Source organism: Stylophora pistillata, chromosome 14 (assembly GCF_964205215.1).
Source record: "Stylophora pistillata chromosome 14, jaStyPist1.2, whole genome shotgun sequence".
NCBI classification, from domain to species: domain Eukaryota; kingdom Metazoa; phylum Cnidaria; class Anthozoa; order Scleractinia; family Pocilloporidae; genus Stylophora; species Stylophora pistillata.
Genome location: NC_142532.1, coordinates 5374879 through 5401925, shown reverse-complemented (window position 1 = coordinate 5401925; position 27047 = coordinate 5374879). Strand labels below are relative to the sequence as shown.

At 39.1% G+C, this 27047-nt stretch overlaps 1 protein-coding gene and 1 pseudogene across 1 annotated transcript; one reads left to right on the top strand and one right to left on the bottom strand.

Moving 5' to 3' along the window:
- Nucleotides 1-4: 4 nt before the first annotated feature.
- LOC148716216 (alpha-1,6-mannosylglycoprotein 6-beta-N-acetylglucosaminyltransferase A-like) lies at nt 5-12216 on the top strand. The gene is made up of 17 exons (XM_088745621.1): nt 5-257; nt 2280-2362; nt 2797-2889; nt 3359-3433; nt 5134-5292; nt 5659-5822; nt 6050-6181; nt 6738-6874; nt 7467-7588; nt 8385-8456; nt 9262-9354; nt 9769-9852; nt 10301-10363; nt 10624-10740; nt 11151-11225; nt 11340-11494; nt 11646-12216. Exons 1-17 carry the CDS (start codon nt 62-64, stop codon nt 11839-11841), a joined length of 2016 nt encoding a protein of 671 aa, XP_088601747.1. The 5' UTR covers nt 5-61; the 3' UTR covers nt 11842-12216.
- Nucleotides 12217-14595: 2379 nt separating this feature from the next.
- Nucleotides 14596-20393, bottom strand: LOC148716215 (uncharacterized; annotated as a pseudogene).
- Nucleotides 20394-27047: the final 6654 nt, after the last annotated feature.

The window sequence follows — 27047 nt, the reverse complement described above, 5'->3', positions numbered from 1 at the left end:
AAATTAAACGAGCTTGCAAGCTGATAGGGACCGTTTGTTTTGTCTACTATAGCTGGTGAAAATGAAGCGTTTCTTTTCAAAGGGGACTGTTCTTTTGATTTGGCTAGGATTTGCTCTGTTTTTCTTTTCAGCGCAAATCAGTATCTTCCATGTAACGTTTTATGTCGACCTAGATGACAGAAAAGTTTTAAGCAATGGAGCAAATTCAACAGCAACGTTTCTCCCTGAAAGATTCACTGGCTCACTTAATGGCCTAGGTGAGTAAGGACTTGAAACGACTTCTAATTTTAGCGGAAGATTTTAGATAACCGAGTAAAGTGGGCCATTAATTCTTCATGAATCATTCTGAATCAAATCTATTCTGAATTTAAGTTGGAGTATTTTGTAGTCAGAACAAAACGATGCCAAAAAAAAAAAAAAAAAAACGTACAAAGAGAACACACTGTTCCTACTCCTTCCCTTGCTAAAACAAGGATCCCTCTGATCTTAGTGATAAACTTACCGTCAAATTAGATCCCAACCCGGTTTATTTATTAGATCATTTTTGTTTTTGAAGCATCATTGTCATAGCTATGACAAACATAACCTACAAGATGGCTTGAAATAAGATGGCTTTGAAATGATTTTTTTTAAAACTTCCGTCATCAAGATATAACACTTTTCGTTTAGAAAATAAAGGCTTTATTTGACATACGGCATGTACCTAAATTCTGACCCTCTTTTTTCATTTCCAGATTTTAAGAATTAACTGTTGGTTTTGATCACTTTAATTTCATCTGTTAGCTGTCTTTAAAAAAAACGAGAAAAGTTGCGATTTTTGTTTAATGAGATTTAAGTAAATGGCCTGGAAGCCATAAGATTTTGGCACGGCATGTACTTTCATTAAACTCGATCGAGTGCTTTGATAACACGCATGCGCAAAAAGAGAGACTCTAGCAACGCATACTCATTTGAATTCTTTAGGTCAGTTCCTATTTGGATCTTAATGGTGTGACACTTTTTTTTAATTGTATGAGCCACAGAGGTGTGAGCTCATTGTTAGCTTTTCTTGGGTACTAACTCCATTACGTTATTAATAATTTTATTATTTCCAGCAATTGAAAGCAATCCAGCAATTTTTCCACCGACGTGATTGGAATGTGTGAATTAAAATGCAAGTGGCGTGTTTGTCTTTTTGATGACGACTACCACAAAATAGAAAGACAGTAGCCTTCATTTGGCGCGAACTGAAAATATGCACAGATCTTTGTCCGAAGACATTATCTGTTCTGAGATGCGAGAGTGAAGTTCGAGAAAAACTGATGGTCTGGAAGAAAAAAAAAATTAAGGAAAATTAACGAGCATATTTTCGGGCCAAATTGGGGCAATTGTGTCTTTATAATCCACCAAATAATTTCGCTTGCGCGCGATTGGTTTAAACACATCACGTGACCGAATATCCCCCCCTCCCAGCTAAAACTGGGAGATATCCCAGAATATCGTCCTAGTGATATTCCGTAATTTCTAAATCATACGCTCACAACGATAAGTCTTTGTTTAAACTTAATTCAAGATGAAAGAACATTTTGGGGTTGTTACAAATGAAACGAAATATATATCTTTTTGATCACTCATCAAAAGAGAACATACAGTACACCAGTACACATTGCATACAGTAAGCTGCTCATAAACATTTTCACACGCGCAAGTTGTAAAATATCTGAAGGAAAAAAAAAACACAGCCTCCACTGTGAAGCAATTGTCAGTTTGACCAAACGTTCCATACGAACAATGATTTGGTAACAGAAACAAAAAGGCAAGGAGCTAATACTTGTAAAGCACCTATTTGCCAAAAAACAACTCACAGCAAGATGTCCGCACAGCCCTATATTTCATTACACATGCAGTTCCTGGATAAATGAAACAATAACGAATTCTGGAAACACGACTTTTAAATTTTAACAAACTCACCGGTACCCATAACAATATCTCGAGGCCTGCAGGAAGTCAAAATCTTTCGCCATTTAAATATTTTGATAGCCAGTTGTTCGTAAATACAGTGCCTCGATCACTCGGTCAGAAATTAAAACGTTTACCCTCTTAATGATAGTGTTCGTGTACAAACAGTTATGCATGCTTTCAAGCGTCAAATATAATGAAAAGATATACGCGACAACCGACTTTAATTACCTTTAAATGGTGGCTTCTACAATGATGTTGACTAAGGCTTTCGAATTGTATTAAAGAATAATTAAGTTTTTAATGATTTTTATCAATAATTAAATCTTGGTTATTTCTAGTGATAAATAATCCCTATGATAAAGAAGCGAAGTGTTACATACCAGATGATCCTTTGTTTCCACTATGCTCCATGAAAATTAAGGTATGTGATGGCTAATACGGCTCAACAAAGAGATACTTGTACCCCAGTTACAGAACAAAAAAAACAGTCAGCAAAAAACAAAAAATTCCCAAGCAAAATTTATGCGCCAGGGAAATTTTCAACCGATTGTCAAGTGTAATCCATGCGTGTAATGGATTTGCCTCACAAAGCTCTGTGATTGGTCCCTAAATATCGTGCCAGCTCCTCAACCAGTCAGATGCAAAAACTAAATTCACGCGATCTCTCATGCTTAAGCTGGCTAAAAGCCATTTACAATGGACTCTGATTGGCTCCTTGTAATATTCACCTTGCCTCTGACTCATGGTTGCTTTAATTTTGATGCAGTGTCACGCTGTCCAATTGAAAAGCTTACTTCTCGTCGTAAACCTCCTGTCGCGCTTATCTAATATCTGATGTTCAACTCGTTTGTACAGGAATTCAACAAAACATGGGACCAGAAATGCCATGGGGAAAAGTATAAGGTGGATGCTAGCAGACTTTGTTCTGTTATTCAGTATCTAAGTGAGGTAAGACTAGAATATGAAACGTAAGAAAAGTCCTCGAAGCAACGTATGATGCTAAAACATTTAAGAATCCCTGGAAAAGGAGAAACAAAGTAAACTGTATAACAAAATTTGAGAAGATTGAGTTTTATTTATTGGACTTCCTTAGATTAAGAATCACCTAAATGTCAAGGAAATCTAATTCTGTTTTAGAACAGCAGGTTATTCACAACTTTTCCAACTCCATTAGTTTCGGAGGCTTAAATTAAATTCGTATCATCCGGAAATATTCGGAGTTCTTCCTTGAAGTTCAATTGATGTTGAGAAACTTCGGGAAGATGTCGGAAAAATCGTTATTGACTCGTAAGAAAAGAGACCGTCGGTAACCGCTCGAGGTTCGACATCGGTGGTCTGAAGGATTCCTGACTTTTGTACACCCTTTTCTGTCTTGTACGTTGGGTTGCACTAAAATTGTAATTATCATTTGTGTAAGGTTCAAGCTTGGTGTCCAGTATTACCATGGCGACAAGACAAAAATCCGTACAATGTTGAGACAGGATGGCAAAAGGTAATGGCTCCTACTTTAATAAGAATGTTGAGTGTTGAGCTGGATTAAGCAGTATTCTCAAGGGGTAATGACTTTTCAAAAGAAATGCGCTGGATTTCTTAAATGCAATTTAATTTATTTAATTTATTAATTTATTTAGCTTCGCCTAATTATCTTAGGCAGCGAGACCACTACAGGCTTAGCCAATTACATTGGATCCCGCGTCAACAATGACAAAGCCAGACTCCCCCCACCCCTCAAATCCCAGTGAACAGGCCAGACTACATCACAGTAATCTCGTGAGTGGGTTCTTTAACGTCCCCTGCCTAACCAAATTAATCAATTATTAGAAGCAGGAGACGGGACCTACGGTTTATTCGTCCTTATCCGAGAAGACGAGAATGTTTAGCCATTTCTTGATATTATAGAGAAGGAAGCACATTTTCCAAAGTTATTTTAAGACCTTGAGTGTTGGTCCGGCCGGGGCTCGAACCCCCGACCTCCAGTACAACAGTCCGGCGTTCTAACCAATTGAGCTAATTAGCTTAACTGCCCCCCCTCACTCTCTGCAGTTCAACAGTTCATTTGTGTATTCTCTCATCTTCAAACTTGCCTTGTTTTTATCTTTATCTTCGGTTCCTGTTGACGAGAAACAGTGTACAAATGAATAGATGGATGAATGAATGTTAAAAATGGCGGAGTGAGTGAGTGAGTGAGTGTGTGAGAAAATGAGTGAATGAATGACTCAGTGAATGAATGAATGGATGGATGGATATATGGATGGATATGTGGATGGATGCATGGATGTATGGATGTGTGGATGTATGGTCGGATGTTCGGATGTATGGATGAATGGATGTCTGGATGTATTGTTGTATGGATGTCTGGATGTATGGACATACATATGGTTGTATGGATGTATAGACATGTATATGGTTGTATGGATGAATGGATGAATGGATGAATGGATGAATAGATGGATGGATGGATGGATGGATGGAGGAATGGAGGAATGGAGGAATGGATGAATGGACGAATGGACGAATGGGTGAATGGATAAATGAATGAAGGGATGAATGGATGAATGCATGAATGGATGAATGGATGTATGGATGGATGGATGGAGGAATGGAGGAATGGATGGATGAATGAATGAATGGATGAATGGATAAATGGATGGATGGATGAATGGATGAATAGAGGAATGGAGGAATGGATGAATGGACGAATGGACGAATGGTCGAATAGACTAATGGACGAATGGACGAATGGACGAATGGACGAATGGATGAATGGATGGATGGATGAAGGGACGAATGGACGAATGGACGAATGGACGAATGGGCGATTGGACGAATGGACGAATGGATGAATGGATGAATGGATAAATGGATGAATGGATGAATGGATGAATGGATGAATGGATGAATGGATGAAGGATGAATGGATGAATGGATGTATGAATGGATGGATGGATGGATGAAAGGATGGAATGATGGATGGTTGGACGGATGGAGGGATGGATTGAAGATTGGGAGATTGGAAGATCGGAGGATTTGAAGATCAAAGGATTCAGAAGATTATCTTCACTTGCTGACGGGATAAGAGGATTGGAAATTTGTTTTGCCAAGGCTCTTGATCACTGAATTTGTTCTGATAATCTGGTCAAAATAAAATATTCTCTGATCACTGTTTTTTGAAAATTTGTTTTTTCCTTGCAGGCCACTGTTAAAACAAATCTGTCAACACTTCTTGAAAAGTTCAAGGGGGAAAGGTATGCTTGGATGAGGAAGAGAATCCAGGAAATTTGGCCACATTGGTTAAAGGCTGTCGAAGAACTAGGATCGAGGATTAACTTACAAAGTCGGAGAAGAAAGAAGGTAAAAGAGTTTCTGACCATTTGCCAAACGTGGAATCTATAATAACATACAGTAACTCCTTTCTTGGAAAAAACGATTTCACTAGCAGTTCGTAATGGTTTGGACTCCAGGCCTTCTTTTCTCTACGGAAGAGAGGTGATGCAAATGGTTGGCCTCTAGAATTGATCTTTTGGAATTTTCCCCTTTGGTCATTTTCGATTTATATTTATCTATGCTTAATTGTCTTTTTTCATCATTACTATTGAAATGACAGCAATTGGCAAGGGATTCCCTCGCAGAAGTCCATCATGATATTCTCTTAAATGTCTTTTATTTCTTATGGAATTCTGAGCATTGAAAAATACTACCTCCAACTATTCTTCGTAGATTTTGGTTTATATGGCTGGAATGGGAGAGCACAAGTTTTTCTTGGACGGAGCTTTCATGGGAGGTCCTCTTGGGGAACTGGCCCAATGGTGTGACCTAATTAGTGCCCTGTATATTTTAGGCCACGAGCTTGCAATCAGTTTTATGAAAGATGAAGTTCCAAGGTAAGAAGAATCTTTACAGGCCCCTGAACATTCTTTCAATTTATATCAGAGTGGCAAACTACAAAACATAGACAGAAAAATCAATGGGTAACAGGGATGACTAAGATAACGATGCTGAACTTGGATGGCAAATTACGAAATCGCTGAGCAGCTTCTCTAAACCATGATTTAATCTACTCATGCACAAAATATTTCTAATAGTTACTGAAATCGTTGTATTTATTCAGCTTCTTGGTTGTCCCGACCTCAGATGGCTGCGCACGCCAAAAAATGGACAATGAATTGGATTTCATTTTCACTGACATAATGGGAGTGATGATCATAGCTGTACATAGTGGACCGGATTACTCGCGGCACAAGTGCGTGATTTCTCGATAAACTTGTTGAGATTATACCTACAGCGACACATGCACTTTAAAATAGCCACCAATGCGATAAAATTAAAAAAAAAAAACACAACAAATCGGACAGGTAACGGCCGACTTACGGGCGGGCTGAGAGAGACAAATAGGTAGGCTCGTAAATAGAGAGCCATATAGATGGACGAACAGAGAGATAGGTTAGTCAGGCGGAAAGAAAGGCAATTATAGAGACAGAAGAAAAACAAAAAGCGAGACAGACACATTAAGGACAGAAAGACAGGTAGAGAGCCAGATAGATAGCCAAGACAGATAAACAGTTAAGGTACTCCTGGATTCTGAGATGAAAAGGCATGTTAAGGGAGGATAAGGTAGCGCCCTTTTGTTTATCACCTACTAGAAACTACTTTCGTCATTAAGTATTCTTGATGATACCCTTGCGAATAGTTCCTCATTTTAGGTTACCAATATTTGATTGTGTTCTCTACCTTTCATATGTTATTTTTTGTTTTGCAAAGGAAGTTATTGCTAGGTTAATTTGCTTTTCCTTCTGCAGATGCAAATTACGTGTCTTAGATTCATTTGGAACAGACGCGGAATTTAACTATAAGCGTTACAAGGGGAAAATTCCTGGAGGGAGATCTCCTTGGGGAGATCTGGACCTTCACCTTGCGCAGTTTATGACGATGTACCGTGGGTATTAATTTCTTTCAGAATTTTCAGTTTTTCCCATAGTTGGGCAACATACTTAAGCTATGCCAGCAGTTGAAAAAAATTACCCTCAACACGAGGGAAGCCACATCATACTAGTTTGATGACTGACATCGGTGGCAAACGACAAAACTAGCTTAATATAAAATTAAGTTCAATCAGCGAAATAAGGCTTTGAAAGTTATGATTAGATAGGTGACTGTGACGTGATACTGCATAACAGATGTTCTCAAAAATTCAAAGAACTATTTTCATGCTAGGTACAGCAGACTTCGTGGATATTTACGTCGGGATACCCAATCTCAACCTTAACCCTCGCTGTAAATTAAAGGCACGGACGTTTGGAAAGTATTTCAGAAAAACTGAAATAAAAAAATAGCTTCATGAAAAGTAACAGGGAGGTGGTAGAGATTCATGAAACTTTGTAGCACAAAAAAAAGCTTTGGGGGAGGGGTAAATCTTCTTTAAACGAAGTTGTCATGCATAAGAATTGCTCTCAACGAAAAAAGGAAGTTAATGAACCCATGAATTTGGAAAACTTAGGCTTAGACTTCGTGCCTGTTCCTATTTGCAGCACATAGTCCTGACAACTCCTTCCTTGGTTTTGCTGTTCCGCGAAAGTCCCAGGAAAACGAGATTCGTCCAAATGATCGAGTGGCAGCACTTGTTTATGGAAAGGATCCAGAGTTTTGGAAGGTTAGCATGGTTGATACATCAACCTGTAAATTAAAACTAACTCAATGTAGTAACGAAGAATGGCGTGACATGCTTGAAAACGTAGGGATACTGACCGAGCGAGGCTTTTATCCTTGAAAGTCAGACGGCATGCGCTGGCTGATCTATGGCTTTAAATTCTATTTTATACATCATAACTCTTGGTGAAATCCATCGACTTCGACGAGTTTGACTCGCTAAGAGTTTTTTCCTTTCGTACGTAATTGTTTTCAATTCAGACAGAGTAGGTCAACCATTTAAGTAGTAATTCTAATGCTTCTTCAATACTCTCACAAAAGAAACAACAACTTTGAGTTTAAATTTACAAGACATGTTTCGACATTCGCATGTCATCTTCAGTTGCAAATGAGCATTTAACGGTTGTACATTTGAATTTATATTAAGGTACGTTGCAAATTACGTGTCAGGGTTTACGTTACATTTGAATGTTAAAAACGCGAGAAATGTAAATAGCGCGCACTTCACTAGATCAAAAAAAAAAATAATAATAATAATAATAAATTAAAAGACCAAGGAACAACATAATTAAAAGGAAAGAGACAATTCCAGATGTTTTAATTGCTGATTAAGAATGGGTTTTTCCCACTTAATATGCAATGCCTCTTTGATCTTAATTTGGTATTTTGAAGCGGCAGAATCTAAGATCGTGAAACATTCAGTATCACAAGAGTCAAGACAGACAGAGTAGCTCAACCATTTAAGAAGTAATTCTAACGCTTCTTCAATACTCTCATTACGTGTCCTATTTTACCATCAGGGTCATGCTGACTATATCGACAGAGTGAAAAGATATTTCAACGAAGTTCACGCCACTTTGGGTGGAGCGAGTGTAAGTGATATGCGGTTCAAGGGCTTAGAAAAGCTTAGGCCCCAGACAATGTGGTACGCAAGCGCCTCGAATCATCCTGGGTGGGAAACTGAGTCTGAGAATCAAAAGACGGTCTCAGTAGTCACCCAACCAAGTCGTGCTGGTTTAAACTTCGTATCCATTGATTAATCGCACAGCGTACAGTATAATAAAGGCTTATTAGACGTTTTGTTGTTTAGATCACTGAGTATTTTCACCCGTTATTTGTATTTTGACTCGCCCTACGGGCAAGTCAAAACACGGCACAACTCGTAAAAATACTCACTGATACTACACAACAAAACGTTTAATAAGATATATTTGCTTAAACGTTTCCCCAATTCTCGTTTACACTGAATTTATCTCTAACCGTTGCCACCTTCTAGCTGGTTCTGATTTGGAATTTTATTGAATCGTTTCTTCTCAAATTTCGTCATCCCGCATAAGCCCTTGATAATACGTTCATCTTATATTCACTTTTATTATAATTTCAGAGCTGAGCGAAGAGTTTCCAGCAATCTGATTGGTCGAGCGGTTACTTATATGACGCTATATAAACCACTCCACGCGGTTTATATAAAATGTTAAAATAAAATGTTAATAAATGTTACTAAAATGTTATGATTTTATAAATTTCTCTGTTGTTCAGCTCTGAAATTATATTAAAACAATCATTCGCCTCAGGTTCGGTGAATATTGTCGAATAATCCCCTCGACTTCGTCTCGGGGATTATTCGACGATATTCACCTCGCCTTCGGCAAATAAATGTTAAGTAATATATCACAGGAGAGACAGCGAGAGTTTGGTGTTCCTAAATATGTGATAAACCACGGGATAATCAATATTACATCGCTTGTGAATCTTCTGCAGACTATTAAGGTAGGTGGTTTAAGTTGTAACAATGCGACAACATCATCAGCAGAACTGATAGGAAAGACTGACTGTAAGATTTGTCTTATGCAGCTTTAGCCCTATGATCTTTTTTGTTTTTCGAATTTTCGGTTTGGCCTGTTTTCAAGATCGGTTTTTGGTCTTTCTATTTTAGTGTGAGCATTTTTTAGGTCCTAACTGACATAAATGACAACATAAATGAAAAACAGGTTTCTCAGGTTTTCATATTTGTTTGTTTGATTCCTCATTTCTTCCTCAGCTTAGAAAATTATTGTTCTCTGTTTTTCGGCTGTTTTGACGATTTCTAGGAAGCATTTTCAGTTTCAAATAGCCAAGAAAGCCTTTGGGACTCATAAAACTCCGGATGACTTGTAATATTTGATACTGTATTTGTCCTTTGAGGTATTTGTAGGTCTTGGTCAACCTTTCGAAGGACCAGCTGCCCTTGAGGCCTTGGCTAATGGATGTTTCTTCCTTAATCCCAAGGTAATGTGAATTATGTTAAATGAAAGTGAGAGTAAAGTACAGATGGCACTATCATTGCTTCAAGGTTTGTAAATATATGAAAATCATATATGAACTGCGGTTAAAGAACGAGTATGAGAGCGATCTTCGCAGTAACCAACACTACTTAAGCAGTAGTGAAAATAAGGCCTGAAAAAATTGCTTTGTTTCACCTATGCGTACCATGTAAATGATATTGCCTCCCGAGGTTTTTTTCCCCCTTTTCCCTGTGTAATCTCATCATTCTCGAAAATATTTGATGAATCAACTGCTAATATTAACTTCGTTCACTGAAACTTTATGTACGAAGCCACTTAGCTTCGTGAATTAAGCCATGACCACAGGTTTCAGAGCCAAATTTCGGACTATTATGATCGAGTTTTCAATCTTTATCTATTTATTTATTCGTTTATCATTTTTTCGTGAACAGTATGTCCCGCCGCTGGACCGAACAAACGCAAACTTTTTTGCTGGTAAACCGATGAATAGAAAGGTAATTCAGACATTCATAGCTGTTGCTAAATCCCAGGTAGTCTACATAATTCATCTTATGATTTATATCACTCAGAATGAGGCGACCCATCCGGACTTTTTTTAACAGCCTGCAGGAAAACTAAAATTATTTGTGGGTACTTAAGCTCGTACAAAAGCGGAATCGGCTACAGACTGAAGAATCAAAATAACACTTCTGTCAAACTTAGCCTTGGTGGTGGGACGATTGATAGCTGCTTATTTTATATCATCGTATTTTAGATAACATCTCAAAATCCTTACGCTGAAGTGTTTGTTGGTAAACCTTTCGTACAAACCGTTGACATAGAAAACATGACTGAAGTTGAAGAAGCTCTCCGAAAAATTATCAACACAAAGGTAAACATTCTTCTTCCTTTTTTTTTACTGAGAGAATAAAAGGCGGAGTATTCTCAGTTTGAAATTAGAATTTATTAGAAAATATATCATACCTATGTTATCTTGAAAAATGACGTGATATGTTTAGATATCTAAGGAAAGCTATTCTGCGGTCAATGGAGTATGGAGGAAACAAAACTCTATTCTAGGCACAAAATAAACTGATTCGCAATCACGCTTTAGACACCTGTAGTGTGAGCAGTCTGCATACTCCATAATTTTGTAAGGTACCGCCCTCCTTCTTGAAGTAATGATGTTAATTTCCCTGAACATACGATTTAAATTTAAAGAAGTTAAGACGTATATTACCTGTTGGGTATGATGTAATTAGGAATAAATACATCCACCGTTTTTTTTTTTTTTAATTTTAGGAAGAGCCTCACTTACCTTACGAATTTACTCATGTTGGTATGTTGGAAAGAGTAAATGCATACGTGGAAAATCAGGTAATACTATTTCATCTGATCTGGTTACCTTGACGACACGAGAAAAGATTCCACTATGTATGACTGAAAGACATGAATCCCAGATTATTGAGCAAATCATTTTCCTTTTTCCAGGATTTTTGCAAGCCTACGAACTGGCCACCTAGGAGTGAGTTACGGATTCTTGTGGGAGGGGATGGTGAGTCTTGCATAGCGACCTGCTTTACAAAACAACTGATCTGCGAACCGAAGTTCTTCGTGTATTTAAACGTGGAAGAAGCGTTAGAAAGGTAGGAGATAATACCTCATCAAGAGGTGCTATGTTTTGGTCACTTTTCTTTGTATTATTTGTATCAGCAATATCTCTTTGAAATTTTTAAACACACGTCTTTATTGGATAAAATTTTATGAAAAAAAAGTTGTGGTTTTGATTATTCCTAGTTCCAGATTTGAGTGTAAATCAAGGTTTTTCCGTGAGAGTATCTTGGCACCGTCACTAAACACAACAGACAGCAGCTGTGTGCTCCAGACTCAGCCAATGTTGTTCAGCTGCCGAGCAGCGTGGCCTGGGGTCGTTCGCGTTTGTCCTTGCCGCTCATATCGCAGAGAACAAGTTGCACTATGCGAAACGTGTTGAAGAAACATCATACATTTTTGGATGTTAAAACTGTCCAGCTCGTTGATAGTCATCCAAACTGCGATGCTATTACGAAAGAAGATTGTTAGAGACATCAAGCGCACGATAGCGTTACGCCAGGTCATCAGACCCTTACACTCTTAGACACAGGATAGACTCAATCTTAATCAATTTATATTCATTTAGTTTTTTTAAGTGCTTTTAACAATGCCACAGTTTGTTTGAAAGGCGATTGATGTACAATTTATCTTACCTCCTAATGAGACGTGAGTGAGACAGCTTTGATTGGAACTGCTGTTGCACGCGGTCTGCGAGAAATTGTAACCATTCAAGCGGATATATTTAAATGATAGATAAAACGTTTTTACTACATAACATGTCAATATTGTGCATTTAGATCAATTATTGTAAATAAAAGATCAATTTTAGCCCAAAAGAAGCAAAAGCCTGATGGCATTTTAGAGCAAAAGTAACTCAGCTAGGGATTCTCCTCGATTCCAGGTTGAATTTTACTCCAAGTGTTGTAGGTAGTCTCCAATAATATTTTTGATTCTTTTTTCCCTAACCATGGTAATCCGATATCTATAGAATTAGGTAATCGATGCCTCTACCTCGAACGTTGTTAAATATTCTTCGCTGTCCTTTAAAAAAGAGCGGGAAATGTGAATGGTTATTTGTCTTAACGGAAAAGAAAAGGAGCTCTAAGTCGTTAAAGCGACGATGAAGACGGTCCTAATGATCGATAGTTGTTTGATCAGACGCATCGGCTCATTTGAACCCAGATAGATTTGATAGGCAGCAAAGATGTGGAGATCAAACACAATTTCTTCGTAAATCCTCGAGAAACACAAGTTACCTCGGAGAGCTTCGTACACTGTGATCGTTTTGGGCACAGCAAGCGACTCTCCCAATGCAAACAAAGCGTTATTCCCAGGTTTATGGATGCTGAATGATGCTTTGAATGAGTTAAGGACTATTGTGGGAGGGAAGGTTGAGTCGTGCGTGGTGATCTGCCCTAGAAAACATCTTATCTGCGAAATGAAGTTTTTTTTGTCCAGAAACGTGGAGGAAATTCTTGAAAGGTAAAAATTGACAGCCCATAAAGAAATCCGTTGCATTATTTAATGATTAATCTGAACATCAACGAGATAAAGTAGGCTACATGGATCTTCTAGCATGTCTGATTTTACTTTTGTGGCGAACGAATTTGTGAATATGTCGATTCAAATTCTCTTTAGTCACTGCATAGAAGAAACAATTGCAATCCATCGTTTTTTGTTCTTTTACGTTCTGTTTTGTTATTAATATTTCCTTGAAATTTGATGCAAACGTTCAAATATGAGAATGTCTTGTTTTATTTTTTACTATGCTTTATTTCTGGATTTGAATGAAGATCGACCTTTCACGGCAAGAGCATCTTGGCACCGTCTATAAACACAACACACAGCAGCTGTGTGCTACAGACTCAGCCAATGTTGCGCAGCTGCCGAGTAGCCTGGCCTGGTATTGTCCGTGTTTCCCGTAGTCACTCATTCTGCTATATGCGAAATGTGCTAACTTAAACTGTGGACATCATCGGCCGGGAAGAGCAGCGATGATTATCGAAGCTGTTATGCTGTTGCAAAATGAGACTATGTCAGCGTCATAAGAACAAGTTGCATTATGCGAGGTTTGCTGACGAAAACAGGAGGTATCGATGGATTTAAGACTCTAAGGCTCTTTGATAATCATCCAAGCTGTGATGCTCTCGGAACAAAAAGCACTGTGTCAGCCATGTCACTGTGGCGTTACGCTGGGTCGGCGGACGCTTGCTCTCTTTAAGGTGGGACTCCATCTTAGAGTTTATTATAATTTAGAAATTTTCTTTCCAAAGTAAAGCTCCTCGTGGTCGAGGACTCCTAAGTCTGTTTCTGGACATTCTAGGGAGAATGGTGACTAAATAATCCGATGAGATTAATGATGAAAACGATGAGAGAATTCTATTAATAAGATCCATCAGTTAAATTCATGCCAGAAAAAATAGCCCCAACTCTTTTAAACCTGGACGCGCCGCTTATGGCGGGCCAAAATAGAGAATTATAGGAATTAAAATACAAGGATAAAGCTTTAATTAAGGTAGTGTATATTATGATTTGTAAATATATGTAGTACACCTCTTTATAAGCCATTGAAGTTGACCTTTATTTCACCTCTGCGAAAAAGACGCGACATACTTTATTTCGACGGGTCACTATTTAGACTTAAACGTAACAACATAACAAAAAATTAATATTTTCTAAGAGATAAAAGGACCATCTCTTAGCACACAAAATTTAAAAGCGGGATTGCCTCGCGTTGTGGCGTACGAAGAAGCCGAAGTTGCATAATTTTTCCTTGCTTTACGGGTGTGGGGGTAGGGGTGGGGGGTAGGTCTTTCCCGATTGCGCTCGTAAAATCCTAAAAAAGTTCTGGAAAAAATGGCTAAAAGTGCTCAAAAAGTGCTCAAAATCTCAAAATAGTGTTCAAAAAGTGCTAGAAGTTGTAAACAGCTACTTCTAAGCTTTTGGTAAATATGTCATTTTTACTTAAGTAATTAACAATCTATTTTGCGTAGTGTTGTTCGACAGGTTGTTACAAAAGGTTGATAGAATAGAGAACAGTAATATTTTTCAAGTTACTTCACATGGAACGACGAACGTAACAATGTTTTATCATGTGCATAATAAAATTTGAAGGCTCTTACATCTGCGTATTTAGAGTTTTTATATAACATTGTTAGACTCTTGTTGCCTTATTGTATCGTAGCATGACAGACGCTTCCAGGTAATTTTGCAGAGCAGAGTCTTGCTGTGACGTAAATACACTTGCAAGGAGACTAAAAACCCTTTCAGTCGCAGCAGAACTTGGTTGAATCAGGCGTAGTTTCTTGACAAGTACACACCAGTGTGGAAGGGTATCTCTGTGAGTAGCCCACCAAGTGACTTTGTCTTCCTCGCATGCGACGTTGACCCCATCAGCAGCAGGGATATACAGAGGAAGTTCTTGCGCTGGATTTGCTATTGTGGCGTCATTGTTGAGGAAAGGGAAATTCCTTAGTTCTTCCTGTAATGCTGCTCTCGGACGTAGGGCTTGCACTTGTACGGGGCAACCGAATCGTGCTGCTTTAAAAAGTTCTTACTGTGTCACGAAACTGTACGTTGAATTTGTGCTGATAAAAGTTCAGTCCGGGCCGGATACAAGCCTTTGCTTGTGCCATTAACTGATTGTAGATGGCAACGTTTCCGTTGGAAATTTCACGAGCAACCGCCTCGGTATTAGGGCAATGATGGACTTCTATAGCCAGTGCAACAGCTGAGAGACGCTCGTAGGAAGAAAAAATTAAAGGCCCGTCCCCTTCTAGTTAATAGGTGGCATCTACAAAGTGCACTCCGGCATCGATAACAGCAACCAACTCCAAGCGCAGGTCTTGACAGCTTTGGGGATCATCAAATATTTCCAGGAGATGCCCACGATTTGCTGGACAAATTTCCTCGTTCTCGCGACAGAAAGCCGGGCTCGACATCTTCAAACAAGTCCAACACTTGCTTAATCACCTCCCATTTACTCCACCACCGTGTGTCACTGAAGGTGAAGGAATTGACGGCCCAGTTTTCTCTCTCTCCAAGCAAGCCTGGCATTGCAACTGTGGGAAAAGAAACTTATCCAAAAGCGCGGGATAAATGCATCGAAGACTTGAAATTCAAAATGAGAGCCAACATTGTCTAAAGTGTGAGAAAAGCATACAACGTCAAAAAGGTCTGCATAAAAGAACTTCAGTTGACTCGAGGCAGTTGCATTCACTGATGCACCACCTCACATCCCTCCAATGACTGGCCCCGGACCAAAGTTATAGTCCACAGCCAAACATGACATCAGTCTTTGAGCCAACTGCTCTCGTTTAAGTGCCTTTGTGAGCACCTCCAGACGTATAAGTTACTGAGTCGGCTTCAAGTCTTGCAGTATGTGGCGCACTTCGATCGCCAACGCCTCAGCCAAGTCTTCTTCTCTTTATCTAGTACAGCAGGTATAAGCTTACTAAGGTGGGCACTACTAGTTAGCCTGTGACCATATTTCTCGAGAAAGGGACGCATAGCATCCACTTTCAATAACGCAACTCCTCCCGACAGAGCAGACTCCACAAGCACATACTGAGACAGTTGTATATCTGAAGGCAACATTGATCCACTTGCATTTTTACGTTTAGCCCTCTACTGCAGGCATTCTTTGATGGACTGCAGTTCTGATTTATTTCTCTCAATAACAGCCAGACCCTTCTCAAGTTTTTTTGATTTCGTGTGTCTTTCAATTGAACTTTTTTTACCACTGAGAACTTAGCTGCAGGCGTTACATCTACTGAAGCTTTCCTTTTACCATGGCAAAGTGTTGTTGTGGGTACTCTTTGAGACGATCCCATGTACTCACATTGGTGGTTTTGACCCTTCCTCTTTGCTTGTTCTTCCCTTTGTTGATCGGAACTTTTCGCTTTCGTGCTATCGAAGCACTTTATAGAGCACTAAGGGATGCTCCAGCATTTACTGTTATTGTAATTGGATCAATCACTTCTTCGTCTTCAGTGCTCCGATCATTCAACCAGAACTAATGCTTGGCTTTGCAAAGCTGAAGTTCCAAACGGAATAGTTCAATAATTAGGTTTTGGTTAAGGCTTAACCTGTTTTCTTTGTCCTATTTCTAGTGCTAAGTTTTTCCAGTAATAAAGTGGCGTAGTGTTCCATACCAGACGATCTTTTGTTCCCATTATGTTCAATGAAACTTTTCTCCGTTTTTAGTGAAATAGGCTGATGCTTTTAAAATCGGGTGTTAAGTCCAACCCTGGCCAATTTTGAGTACTGGAAAAGCTATTCATAACTGCGCTGGTTTTGCAGCCCCACGATTCTCTGTAACTGGTCCGGAAAAATTACGCCAGCGTCTGAAACAATCAGAAACAAAACCTTAGCCATTTTACTACGAGCTCTAATTGGCTCCGTACTATATTCAACGTAGTCTTGTCCTCCTTGTTTCATTACTTGGATTTGCTGACACGTTGCTTCACTGAGAAGCTCTCCGTCACATAACTTGTTGTAGACTTCCTGTTACGCTAATCTGATGGTCACCCCTTGATGAACACTTCTTGTTTTCATTTGTCTCGTCTGTATAGGAATTCAACAAAACTTGGGATAAGAAATGCCATGGGGATAAGTATAAGGGGGATCCTAGCAGTCTGTGTTCTATTATTCAGTATCTAAGTGAGGTAAGACGAAGAATGCTACGTAAGAAAAGTCTTTTTAAGTTAAGTGTTATGCAACTGAGTTGATACTTTAATATATATCTGCACCTTGAAAGCGACACTGGGGAGAAAGATTGGGTTTTCCGACAACTTAAATATTCTCGAGTCCTTATGCAACCAATATAACAACGACTCAGGGTTAAGGCCACCTAAAGAAGTAGTTGCCTCTTATGTTAAAAATAAAATGGTAAAAACTTTTCAACCCATTTTTGTTTTTAGCCTTAATTTGTTATTTTTAGCCTTAATTTTTGAGCTAGTCATGTACAACCAGATTCCAGTTCGTGGAAACATCTAAGGAAAAAGGGGAAAAAAATCTGTAAGATTTTGAAGGCAAAATATAATTAAAATAAAAAAAGGATACTAAATACCTTAATATGTTATATTAATGCAACCAGTATGTCCATCTTTTCTTATTCCATCAGTATCGAAAACTTAAATGGGCTTAAACATTGTTGGACTGTCCAGGGGTGCATGCTTGACCTTTATGAGAATTTTAAGAAAATTTGGAAAGTTGTGGGAAACTGTCATAATTTACTCGTACGAAAAGAGACCGTCTGTAACCACTGGAGGATTACCCTAGCCCCTAATAGTCTTAAGAACGTGTCCACGTGAGATCCAAGCAATATCAAAATTTGAGTCCACATGGTACCCTCCAGAATTTGATGCTATTTTGTGTTCATACTGGTATTAGTCCAAGTTAAAAGCCTGCCAAATATTTTTCCCAAAGCCCGAACAGTTCACGAGATACAGCGGTTCGACTGAAATGACACACAATTTTAAGCAAAATCATGGTAAATTAGTCCATGAAGTTTACAACTTGCTCAGAGACTATTGGGTGCAGATATAATAAAGAATCTTTGCCAATTTCAAATGAATAGTATACTTGTTCGAGTCAGCTAAATTTGAAGATGATGCGATAACTATGTTCGAAAATATTAATGTTTCAAGAAAACCTTCAAAACTCGAAATTTTTCACTATTCCAATTTCTAGTGAAAATCGCTTAAAATATCTCGGATGCGGCCATGTTTCTCCTCAAAATGACTCCATTTCCATAAAGTTTACTTGTTTAGGAGTATATAGAGGTGATAAAATCTGTGTGAAGTTACGTACGTATAGCCATGCGAAATAGATATTTTGTATCGGCATGTCGCTCACGACAACGGGCGAATGACAGATGGGTACTATGACCGTGATCTGTTGACAGCTGGTTAAACATGCCATTGATTCTAGTGAAGACATTCTAGGCTCATATTATATTCGAATACACAATATTAGGTTTATGAAATGTACCTGATGAAATAAATCCGATTTAGAGTGCTAATAAAAGTACACATGCCAAGCCTGGTGTACACGGGAAACTACCAGCCGATCGCTGACTTTATACACGCAACCATATATAGCATTTTAAAATGACGGCTGCGGTTGGAAACTGCTCAGAGATTCTTCAATACTCACACTGGCCACTTGTTTGAATGATCAGTTGTTTGAACAGATAAGATAAAATGCTTTACAGGGGGTCTTTACACATCGAAAACGATCTGTTAATAGTACCACAGGGCACCCAAGGTATCAGGGTATTATTATCAGAGGATTACCCCCTCCCCCTCGGTGTTTCTGAACCATAAATGCAGATTTGATTTTATTGTTTTGTTCTATTTCTTTACATCTGGTTCATCCCAATCCCTTTCCAAAAGTCTAGAAGAAATACGCTATTTTCTGGTCCGCTACCCATACGCCTCTCCCTAATATCACCTCCAACATTCCAGCCTTACCACACCGCAAGCTTTTTAAAATGAAAAGGGGGGACCTCTGCACAAAAAGGCGTATGAGTTGAAGGATCATACTAAAGACACCCCCTACCAGAAAACCCCGCATGCGAGGGTTCACGATTCTGTAGTTTAAAGCATGTTCACAGAGTTAACTGATGTTTCACCCTCTGGCGGAGATTATACAGTCGAATCTCTCTTTCCAGTGGCTCTAAATCTTGGTCACCAACGTTGATGTCGCTGGCCTGTGGCAATTTTCCTGTTTTCTTTAAGATCGTCAGTCTAGAAAAATAGCTTGCAATCTGCTGAGCTCCTCTTTGTCGAGCAAGTGTTTGTTAGTACCCTTCAGACTTAGTGTGCGTATTCGTCTTGAAGCATCAGGCGGGGTCACCTTGCGCCCAGTCTCTTCACCAACAAGAAATAGCTCGAGAAGGAAGTTCTCCACCTGTTCTGTAAACCTGCTGCACTTCCTTCCTTGAGGACCCAGCCACCAGGCGCACTGTTGGAGCTGTTGGCGGTAGAAGTACTGGAGGTCTTATGGGTCTCTGGTATATTTACTTTCAGAGAGGAGCATTTCGCCGCCCATTGCCGTCTATTGTGATCGTACTGCGTTTCCCGGTGAAGTTTTTACTCGTGCTTGCCGAAGTCAAAATGGCTGACAAGGTAGTGGTTAGAGCGGTAGACTTTAATACACCCTTCCTCAGGACATGAAAACAAGGCGCTTGCAGTTTCTTTGCAGCTACGTTTCCCCTCATCTTTCGCTGATGGTGGATTTCTCGACCGAGAAGTTGGCTTTTCTAACGCGCTTTTTGAGGTGTCTAGTGCGCGAAAAGGCTCCAAAACCTTTATACCTGTCATTTGCTGCGTTGACTCCATGGGAAGAGCGTTTATCCGAGATCGTAGTCTCACAGGAAATGCGTGCCACATCTTGATACTACCATACTCGTACTGGGAATTATTTAGCTGACTTATGCCCGTCCACTTTACGGGTGTTAACATTTGCTTTGCTTGATGGAGCTCGTATACAGCAGCACAGCAGTCTTTAACTCCCCCGTGGGAGTCAATAGCCTCCTTCAGCTGCGCTACAGTGATATCATCAAGACCTGCAAATCAACATCCACAGGTATGAGTAAGTACATGTTGGAAGCTTCAGGTGCTGTGGCCTTTAGGGGAGGTGCGTTGAAGCATGCTGGATCTTCGGGCATGGGCTTTATACTACGAGGCGCAATGTTGTACCTGTTGCCACTGTTGCTTTATTTTCGAGTGTTAGACTCCATTGCAGTTTTATTGATAATTGTAACCACGGACAGACAATATCGAGTTTGTTTGCGTGGCGCATCAATGTGGCAATCTTACTTTATTCCGTTTGAAAATAGGGTGTGCCCTGGGTACACAATCTAATTATTATCCTTCACCTTTCACCTTCTTCGGGTGTCTTAAAGGGTATAACGACCGTGTCTTTTCTTGTAATCATAGTAACCATGCTTTGAGCGCACAAATATAAGCTGTTAGGGACAGACCATCACTTCTCTGAAGGGAGGGGGGAGAGACAAAAATTGTTTTGTATGCAAACAGCTTATTATTTCCTTTTTGCAGCAGCAAACAATTTATTTGGAGGGTTGCATACAATTTATTGCAGTTTATTGCGCTTGCAAATAATTCATTTCAGTTTTTACGGTTCTGCAAACAATTTATTTCAAAATTTTCCATTCCCCCACCCCACTTGCAAATAGAGTATAGTATACATTCGACTGACACTCGCTGCCAGGACTTTTCGAAATGAAAACTGTATGTGGAATGTTACCTTATTGTTGCATAAAAGTCTGAAACTAAATTTATTGGGATGACTACCGGTTTAGAAAAGCACTAACATTTCACATCATTAGATGGCTGTGTCTCACAAGGACTGAGAACTACCGAATTCACGAATTTGATTGGCTGAAATCAATATTGGAAGCGGTCTAGATTTTCCCATCTAGACCGGCATCTAGACCGGTCTAGAAAAAAAAGGTACAAAGAATATAAAAAAATTGGCATATAAGACACAGCCATATAATAAACATCTCATTAACAGTGCTAGGTCGGTCTGTATGGGAGAATCTTGACCTCGGTCGCTGGTACAGACCTCACTGCGTTCGGTCTGCACTGGCGACCTCGGTCACGTTTCTCCCATACAGACCTCACGCTCGGTTAATAAGAACTAAGTATTTTACCTGTGTATCACTAGTTGTCTCCTCGGAGCAGCGCACAGTTTCGCTAGATAATTAGATAATTATTTCCTACATATCCCTTGAAAACCAAAATAATAATAATACTATTTTAACTCGGAGGCATGACAAAACTTATATTTTATCTCATGCTGTGTTTATTTTAAAAGGTAGCCGGTATTCCGACACATCATTACAATGAGTTACCTCGTTTTGTTCAGACGACTAAATAACTTCAACTTTCGACAACTGTTTAAATCACCCCTTTTAATCCAACGAAAAGACCGCTAACTTCAAGCGAAAAGCACATGTTCCTATATCCCATAATACTAACGCAACAAAAATGTCCTTAGTAGGGTCATCCATCACAAGTCCAGTCTTATTAAGGGGCGCGATATCCTCCCACTGCGGGTGGGAGGATATCACGACATACCTTGTCCAGTCTTGCAAAGCACACCGAAGGGTAAGTATATTTTTCTCGACATCTCCCTGGATATCCCTCTGTACGGCTTCTGTTTGCTCTGATGCTCAGGATACTTACAAACTTTACCTGGCCCCCATCCCAAGCCAAATTCGTTCCTGTGCTCGGGACAAATTGTGAGATCTTCTCCACGCTCGTCGAATAATCCAACGCCGGCGGGCCAAACATAATTTACCGTCTTCCTCTACTCCATCCCGGGAGGCTAAACAACCATACAAGTAAATAAAGGCTGATAGTTTCTAAAGAAACTGCTTGGGGCTGCGTCGGTGGGGGTAACGAAATAATTGGGATGTATCAACAGTAACAATATAACTATATATGGCTCTGACGAAGGGCTAACGTTCGAAACGTCAGCTTTTGTAATCGTTACGGTGGCCAATTTACCATTTGAACTTTGTTGATATATCCAAACCATACAAGTGCTCTTTTGTGCTGCAAGAACAATTCTTCACAACAAAATAGATCTGACGCTCTTGTTTCGAGCAGAAAATTTACGTTCTTTGCTGAAAAGAACACACATTTAAAATCTTTACGAAATGTCTGCTGGTATGGTTATGCATGGAAAGCGTGGGAAATGTCGGTATCTGTGCGTGCCAAGCAATCCTCTCAGCGCGTTAGCAAAATAATGTCGTCGGAAAACAAAAATAGCCAAAATATTTTGAATTTGCATTTTCGATATACTTGATCATTACTTTGCTTTTACTGCAAACAAATAAGTACTTTTCTTACTTAAAAGGGCCTAGAAGTTGCGGTGCAATAAAAAATAAATAAATGAAATAAAAAGCGGTCGGACTTCCTCTATGATTTTTAGATGAGATAAAACTGGAATGAAACATGAAAATGGTTTTTCAAAATAGTCCTAAAGATCTTCTCGAAGTTTTCCTCATGCTATGGAGACCTATGAACAAGTGGAATCTATATTGCGACATTCCGGGACGTGTTCCATGACCCTCCCAGGCACGCCGGATTGCCGTACTTCAAGGGCAAATTCTTCACCTAAACTGTAAACATCACACACTTTTATTTTCGTAATTGCTTGGATCATCAATTTTCCAAGCTGGAAAAACCATTGAAATGAATCAAAACATGGCCGCTTGTTTGCTTTTTCTCGCTATTTTAGAGGTATTTACCATTATTTCGCAAAATGGTGAAAATTGTCAAGTTTGATTGATGGCTCACAAATATAAAAGCAGACAATCATATATTTTTATGTGTGTACATAAAGATCTAGGTTTCCACTTTCACTTAACGAAATATTTTTTGTTGGCTTGAGCTTTTGGAGAAATACCAGTATTATGAATTCACTACATTTTTGGCACGAATTTTTGCGCATTTTTGGAGAAAAACTTAAAACTAGTATAGCTCCCTAAAAAAATTGTATCTGGATAAACCGTTTGGTCTAGATTGTAGGCTCATTGCGGGCAACAAATGAGCCAAATTTGAGCGAATTCAGTGGGGGTTTGTGTAGACTCGTCTGCATGGTTTTCAGGTGGACACGTTCTTAAAGTTAAACTTGTACACTTTTTTTTGTCTCATATTAGACGCTATTAAATCTTTGCTGTATTTCTGCTGTAACTGAATCGAAAATATCTGAGCTTTAATGTGTTTCTATCTCGCCATTTGATACCATACGAAAGACCTGCTTTCGTTTAAACTGTCTTCATTATTTGCTGAATGTTCAAGCTTGGTACCCAGTATTACCATGGCGACAAGACAAAAATGTACCCACACAACGTTGAAACAGAGTGGCAAAAGGTAGTGGCTCTTACTTTGATCAAAGGTGTTTCAAGGGTGTTAGAAATGACCTGAATTAGCCAGGAGGTCGAAGGGCACTCCCTTATTAGCCCCAAACGAGCAGAAGAGGGAGGGAGGGGTGGGTCAGTGCCAGGATATGTCTTTTGAGGTCTTTTAAAGTCATGAACAAGGGATGTAGTGGAACCGTTGGCATCTTAAGGGTGGAATCTTCATTCTGGTTGCAACGACTTTTTCTAAATCTATATTCAACATTTCCGTCATAAATTCTACCGCCATCGATTCTACCACAATTTCAATGACTAAAATTCGAACCGATTAAAGAATTGAGCCGCGGGCTTTCCTAAATAAGTTCAGAGTTTTACGGGATATTAATATTGTTTCTCTCACGGGATATTGTTTCTCTCATTTACTGCATTGTTTCTCAATACAACCAATGCCTGGCCTCACTATGTCTATCCTAAAACCTGCCTTCTATTTAATTCCTGATAGAATATGAAGGTTGGGAAATGTGTGTTTTATCAATTAATTATAATCGATCGATTTTTTGTAAAAAAGAATGAAAATTATTTCTAGGCCACAATTCAAACAAATCTGTCAGCACTTCTTAAAAAGTTTGAAAGAGACGAATATTCTTGGATGAGGAAGAGAATTCAGGGAATTTGGCCACATTGGATAAAGGCTGTTGAAGAACTGGGATCGAGGGTGCACCTACATGGTCGGAGGAAAAAAAAAAAAGGTAAAGGCGTTTTGAAGCCATGTGAAAAACGCGGAATGTGCATATGCATGTATATAAAGACTTAATTAACCACTCCCTGATAAGGCCTTTTAGGCTCAATACGAACACATTGGAAATATTGTAAATAAACAGTCTTTTAAGAATCCCAAATGCCAGAAAGCAGGCCAGTTGACTATATACAAAGTGCAGCTATGGAGATGAACCCGGGACGATCGTTACTCACAATCCAGTGAGTGACAGGGTGAACAGCTTGGACTTAGAACCACCAGATTACAAGGATACTAACATAAGAAACAGATTTTTCATTTACTCTAAATAATCCTTTGATAACTTTATAAAAAGAATCATTCGCTCAACACGCGCGCGATTTCTTAAAAGCTATTATTCCGATGGAGTTTTCAAAGTATCAATCCCAAGCATGAAAAGAAAAATTCCTCTCGTTTCATTTTTCATAGATTTTGGTTTACATGGAAGCAATACAAGCGAACAGGTTTCTGAGCAGAGCCTTCAAAGGAAGGCCTATAGGGGAACTGGTGCAGTGGTCTGACCTGACAATTGCCTCGTATATTTTAGGCCATGAACTGGTAATCGGTCAAAGGAAAGAAGAATTTCTAAGGTAAAGAAGGTTTTTTTTTTTATTTCACAGGCCCCTGATTCTCAGTTAGTTTATACTCAGATGGCAATCGTTGTAAAACATCCTCCTTTGTGATTTGATCAGCAGGCTGAACAGCGCTTGATTTGACGGTTGGCGAAAGATTTTTAGTGGGCCTCATTTTCACTGACATACTGGGAGCGAAGAGCATAGCTGCACACTTTGGAGCAGATTACTCACGATATATGTGCGTTTATTCACGATAAATTTGTATGGCTTATATTCACAACGACAACTAAGCTGGTGAAAAAAAAAAAGAAACTACCATCTCAACAACAACAAAAACAGCAAGAGCAATAACAACATCGACGATTTGGAGATAAAAATATACAGATAGCAGAACAGACGTAAAGATAAAAGAGTTAGTAGACAGGAGTAAGGAGCAGACAGACCTACAAACAGACGGACGTACAGACAGAGCCGGTAGACAAACAGAATATCAGACGAGCAGACAGATGGGGAGACAAACAGGAGACAGACAGTCACACAGGTAGACAGACAAACCGGTAGTATAAATCCCACAGGGATCAACGAACGCTTTTCATTCCACTAATTTATTCGGGTTTTTCTCGTTGCCATGTTCCCACCAATAACGTAGCTCCATTTAACTGCCTTTAAAAGCACACACAACCCATAATTCCTCTATTCGTTCCGACGAAGGGCTAACGCTCGAAGCGTCAGCTTTTGTAATCGTAACGGTGGCCAATTTACCATTTCAACTTTGTTGATATATCCTTTTATACCTTGTTTGGTGACGACTGATTTCCCTTTTCGTTCATCCAAAAAGACATGTGATCCACCCAAAATCATCCCACCCCTCCCCGCAGGCTATAATAATGACCGGATAGTTCTTGTTACAAGTGTAGGTTCGAAGTCACGATCAGTTTAACTTTGCAAATAAAGTCCTTTTACCTCCGGTTTCCAGGGCTAAACATCGGGAGAACTGTAATCCCTCTTTTGCAGTTGCTATTCATATTTATATTTGTATTTATATTTTTATTTCGCTATTCATTCATGTAATTTTTGTTATAAGTATGTCCCAGAAGCGGAGACAGAAGCGGAGGCTTTTTCGGTGGTAAACCAATGGGTAGAAAGGTAATTCAGACATCCTTTAATGACTCTAAATGCCTGGTAACTAGCTGATACATAGTACACCAAATGATTGAACTAAATATTTCAGAATTTAATTAAAGCCGTACGGGTTCACCAAAAACACCGGACGGCTTTTTTCCGGACTGCTCATGATCTCGTCAACCCGTTCGGCGCTTACAGAAATCAGATTCATTACGGTTTTCTATGGCATTACGCGAGCGAGGCCGAACGGGTCATATGATAAACTGAAGTTAAAATCTGTAACACGATGATATTATCACAGGAAAGTGGGTGGGTGATCGATTCGTTCTCACAAAAAAATCATGCAAATGTGTGAAAACTGCTTGAATAGAAGTTTCGAGGAAACGTTGAGCTGCTTGTTTTATATCTTTCTATTTCAGATAACATCCCAAAATCCCTACGCCGAAGTGTTCGTTGGTAGACCTCTCGTACAAACTGTTGATATTAAAAACTTGACAGAAGTTGAAGAAGCTCTCCGAGACATTATCAACACCAAGGTAGTTACATTAATCCTTTTACTTACCGAGAAAACTGATAGTGCTTGGTTCTAAAACTTAGATGCGGACCAACAATTCGAAATACATTTTCAAAAGACAAATAATTGTTGGAGATTTTTGGTCAGTTCCGGAATTGTATAGAGGGGGCGGGGAGTTGAAACTAGAATGTGATCCAACTAAGACATGCTATCTTAAAAAGTAACGGCTTACATTTGAAAATTGAAGGAAAGTAAATTTTAAAAACAGTAATGTACCTTATTATGGAAAATTAACAAAGCACTTTATCAACGCGATATTACAAAGTCCGCGTTAATTTAATGTATCTTAATGTCGATGTAAGTTGAATGCACGCTATTTCAAAGTACCTTTATTTCATTACAAAACCTTATTAAACACAACGAATATCTGAAATACATATATCTGAACTGCGGTTATAGAAACGTATCTGCGCACGATCCTCGCAGTAAAGAGCACTATTGAAGTAATAGTGAAAATCAGACCTGAAAAAATTCAGGCCTGTACGATTCTACAACCGCAGTTCAGATATATGTAGTTCATATATTCGTTGTGTTCAATAAGGTTTTGTAATGAAATAAAGGAGCTTTAAAATTTAAACTCTGAGGGAAGGCTGGCCTTGTCCAAACCAAACACCAATTATTTGAAACGAAGCTTCTCTTACAGCGGGGCCATATTATG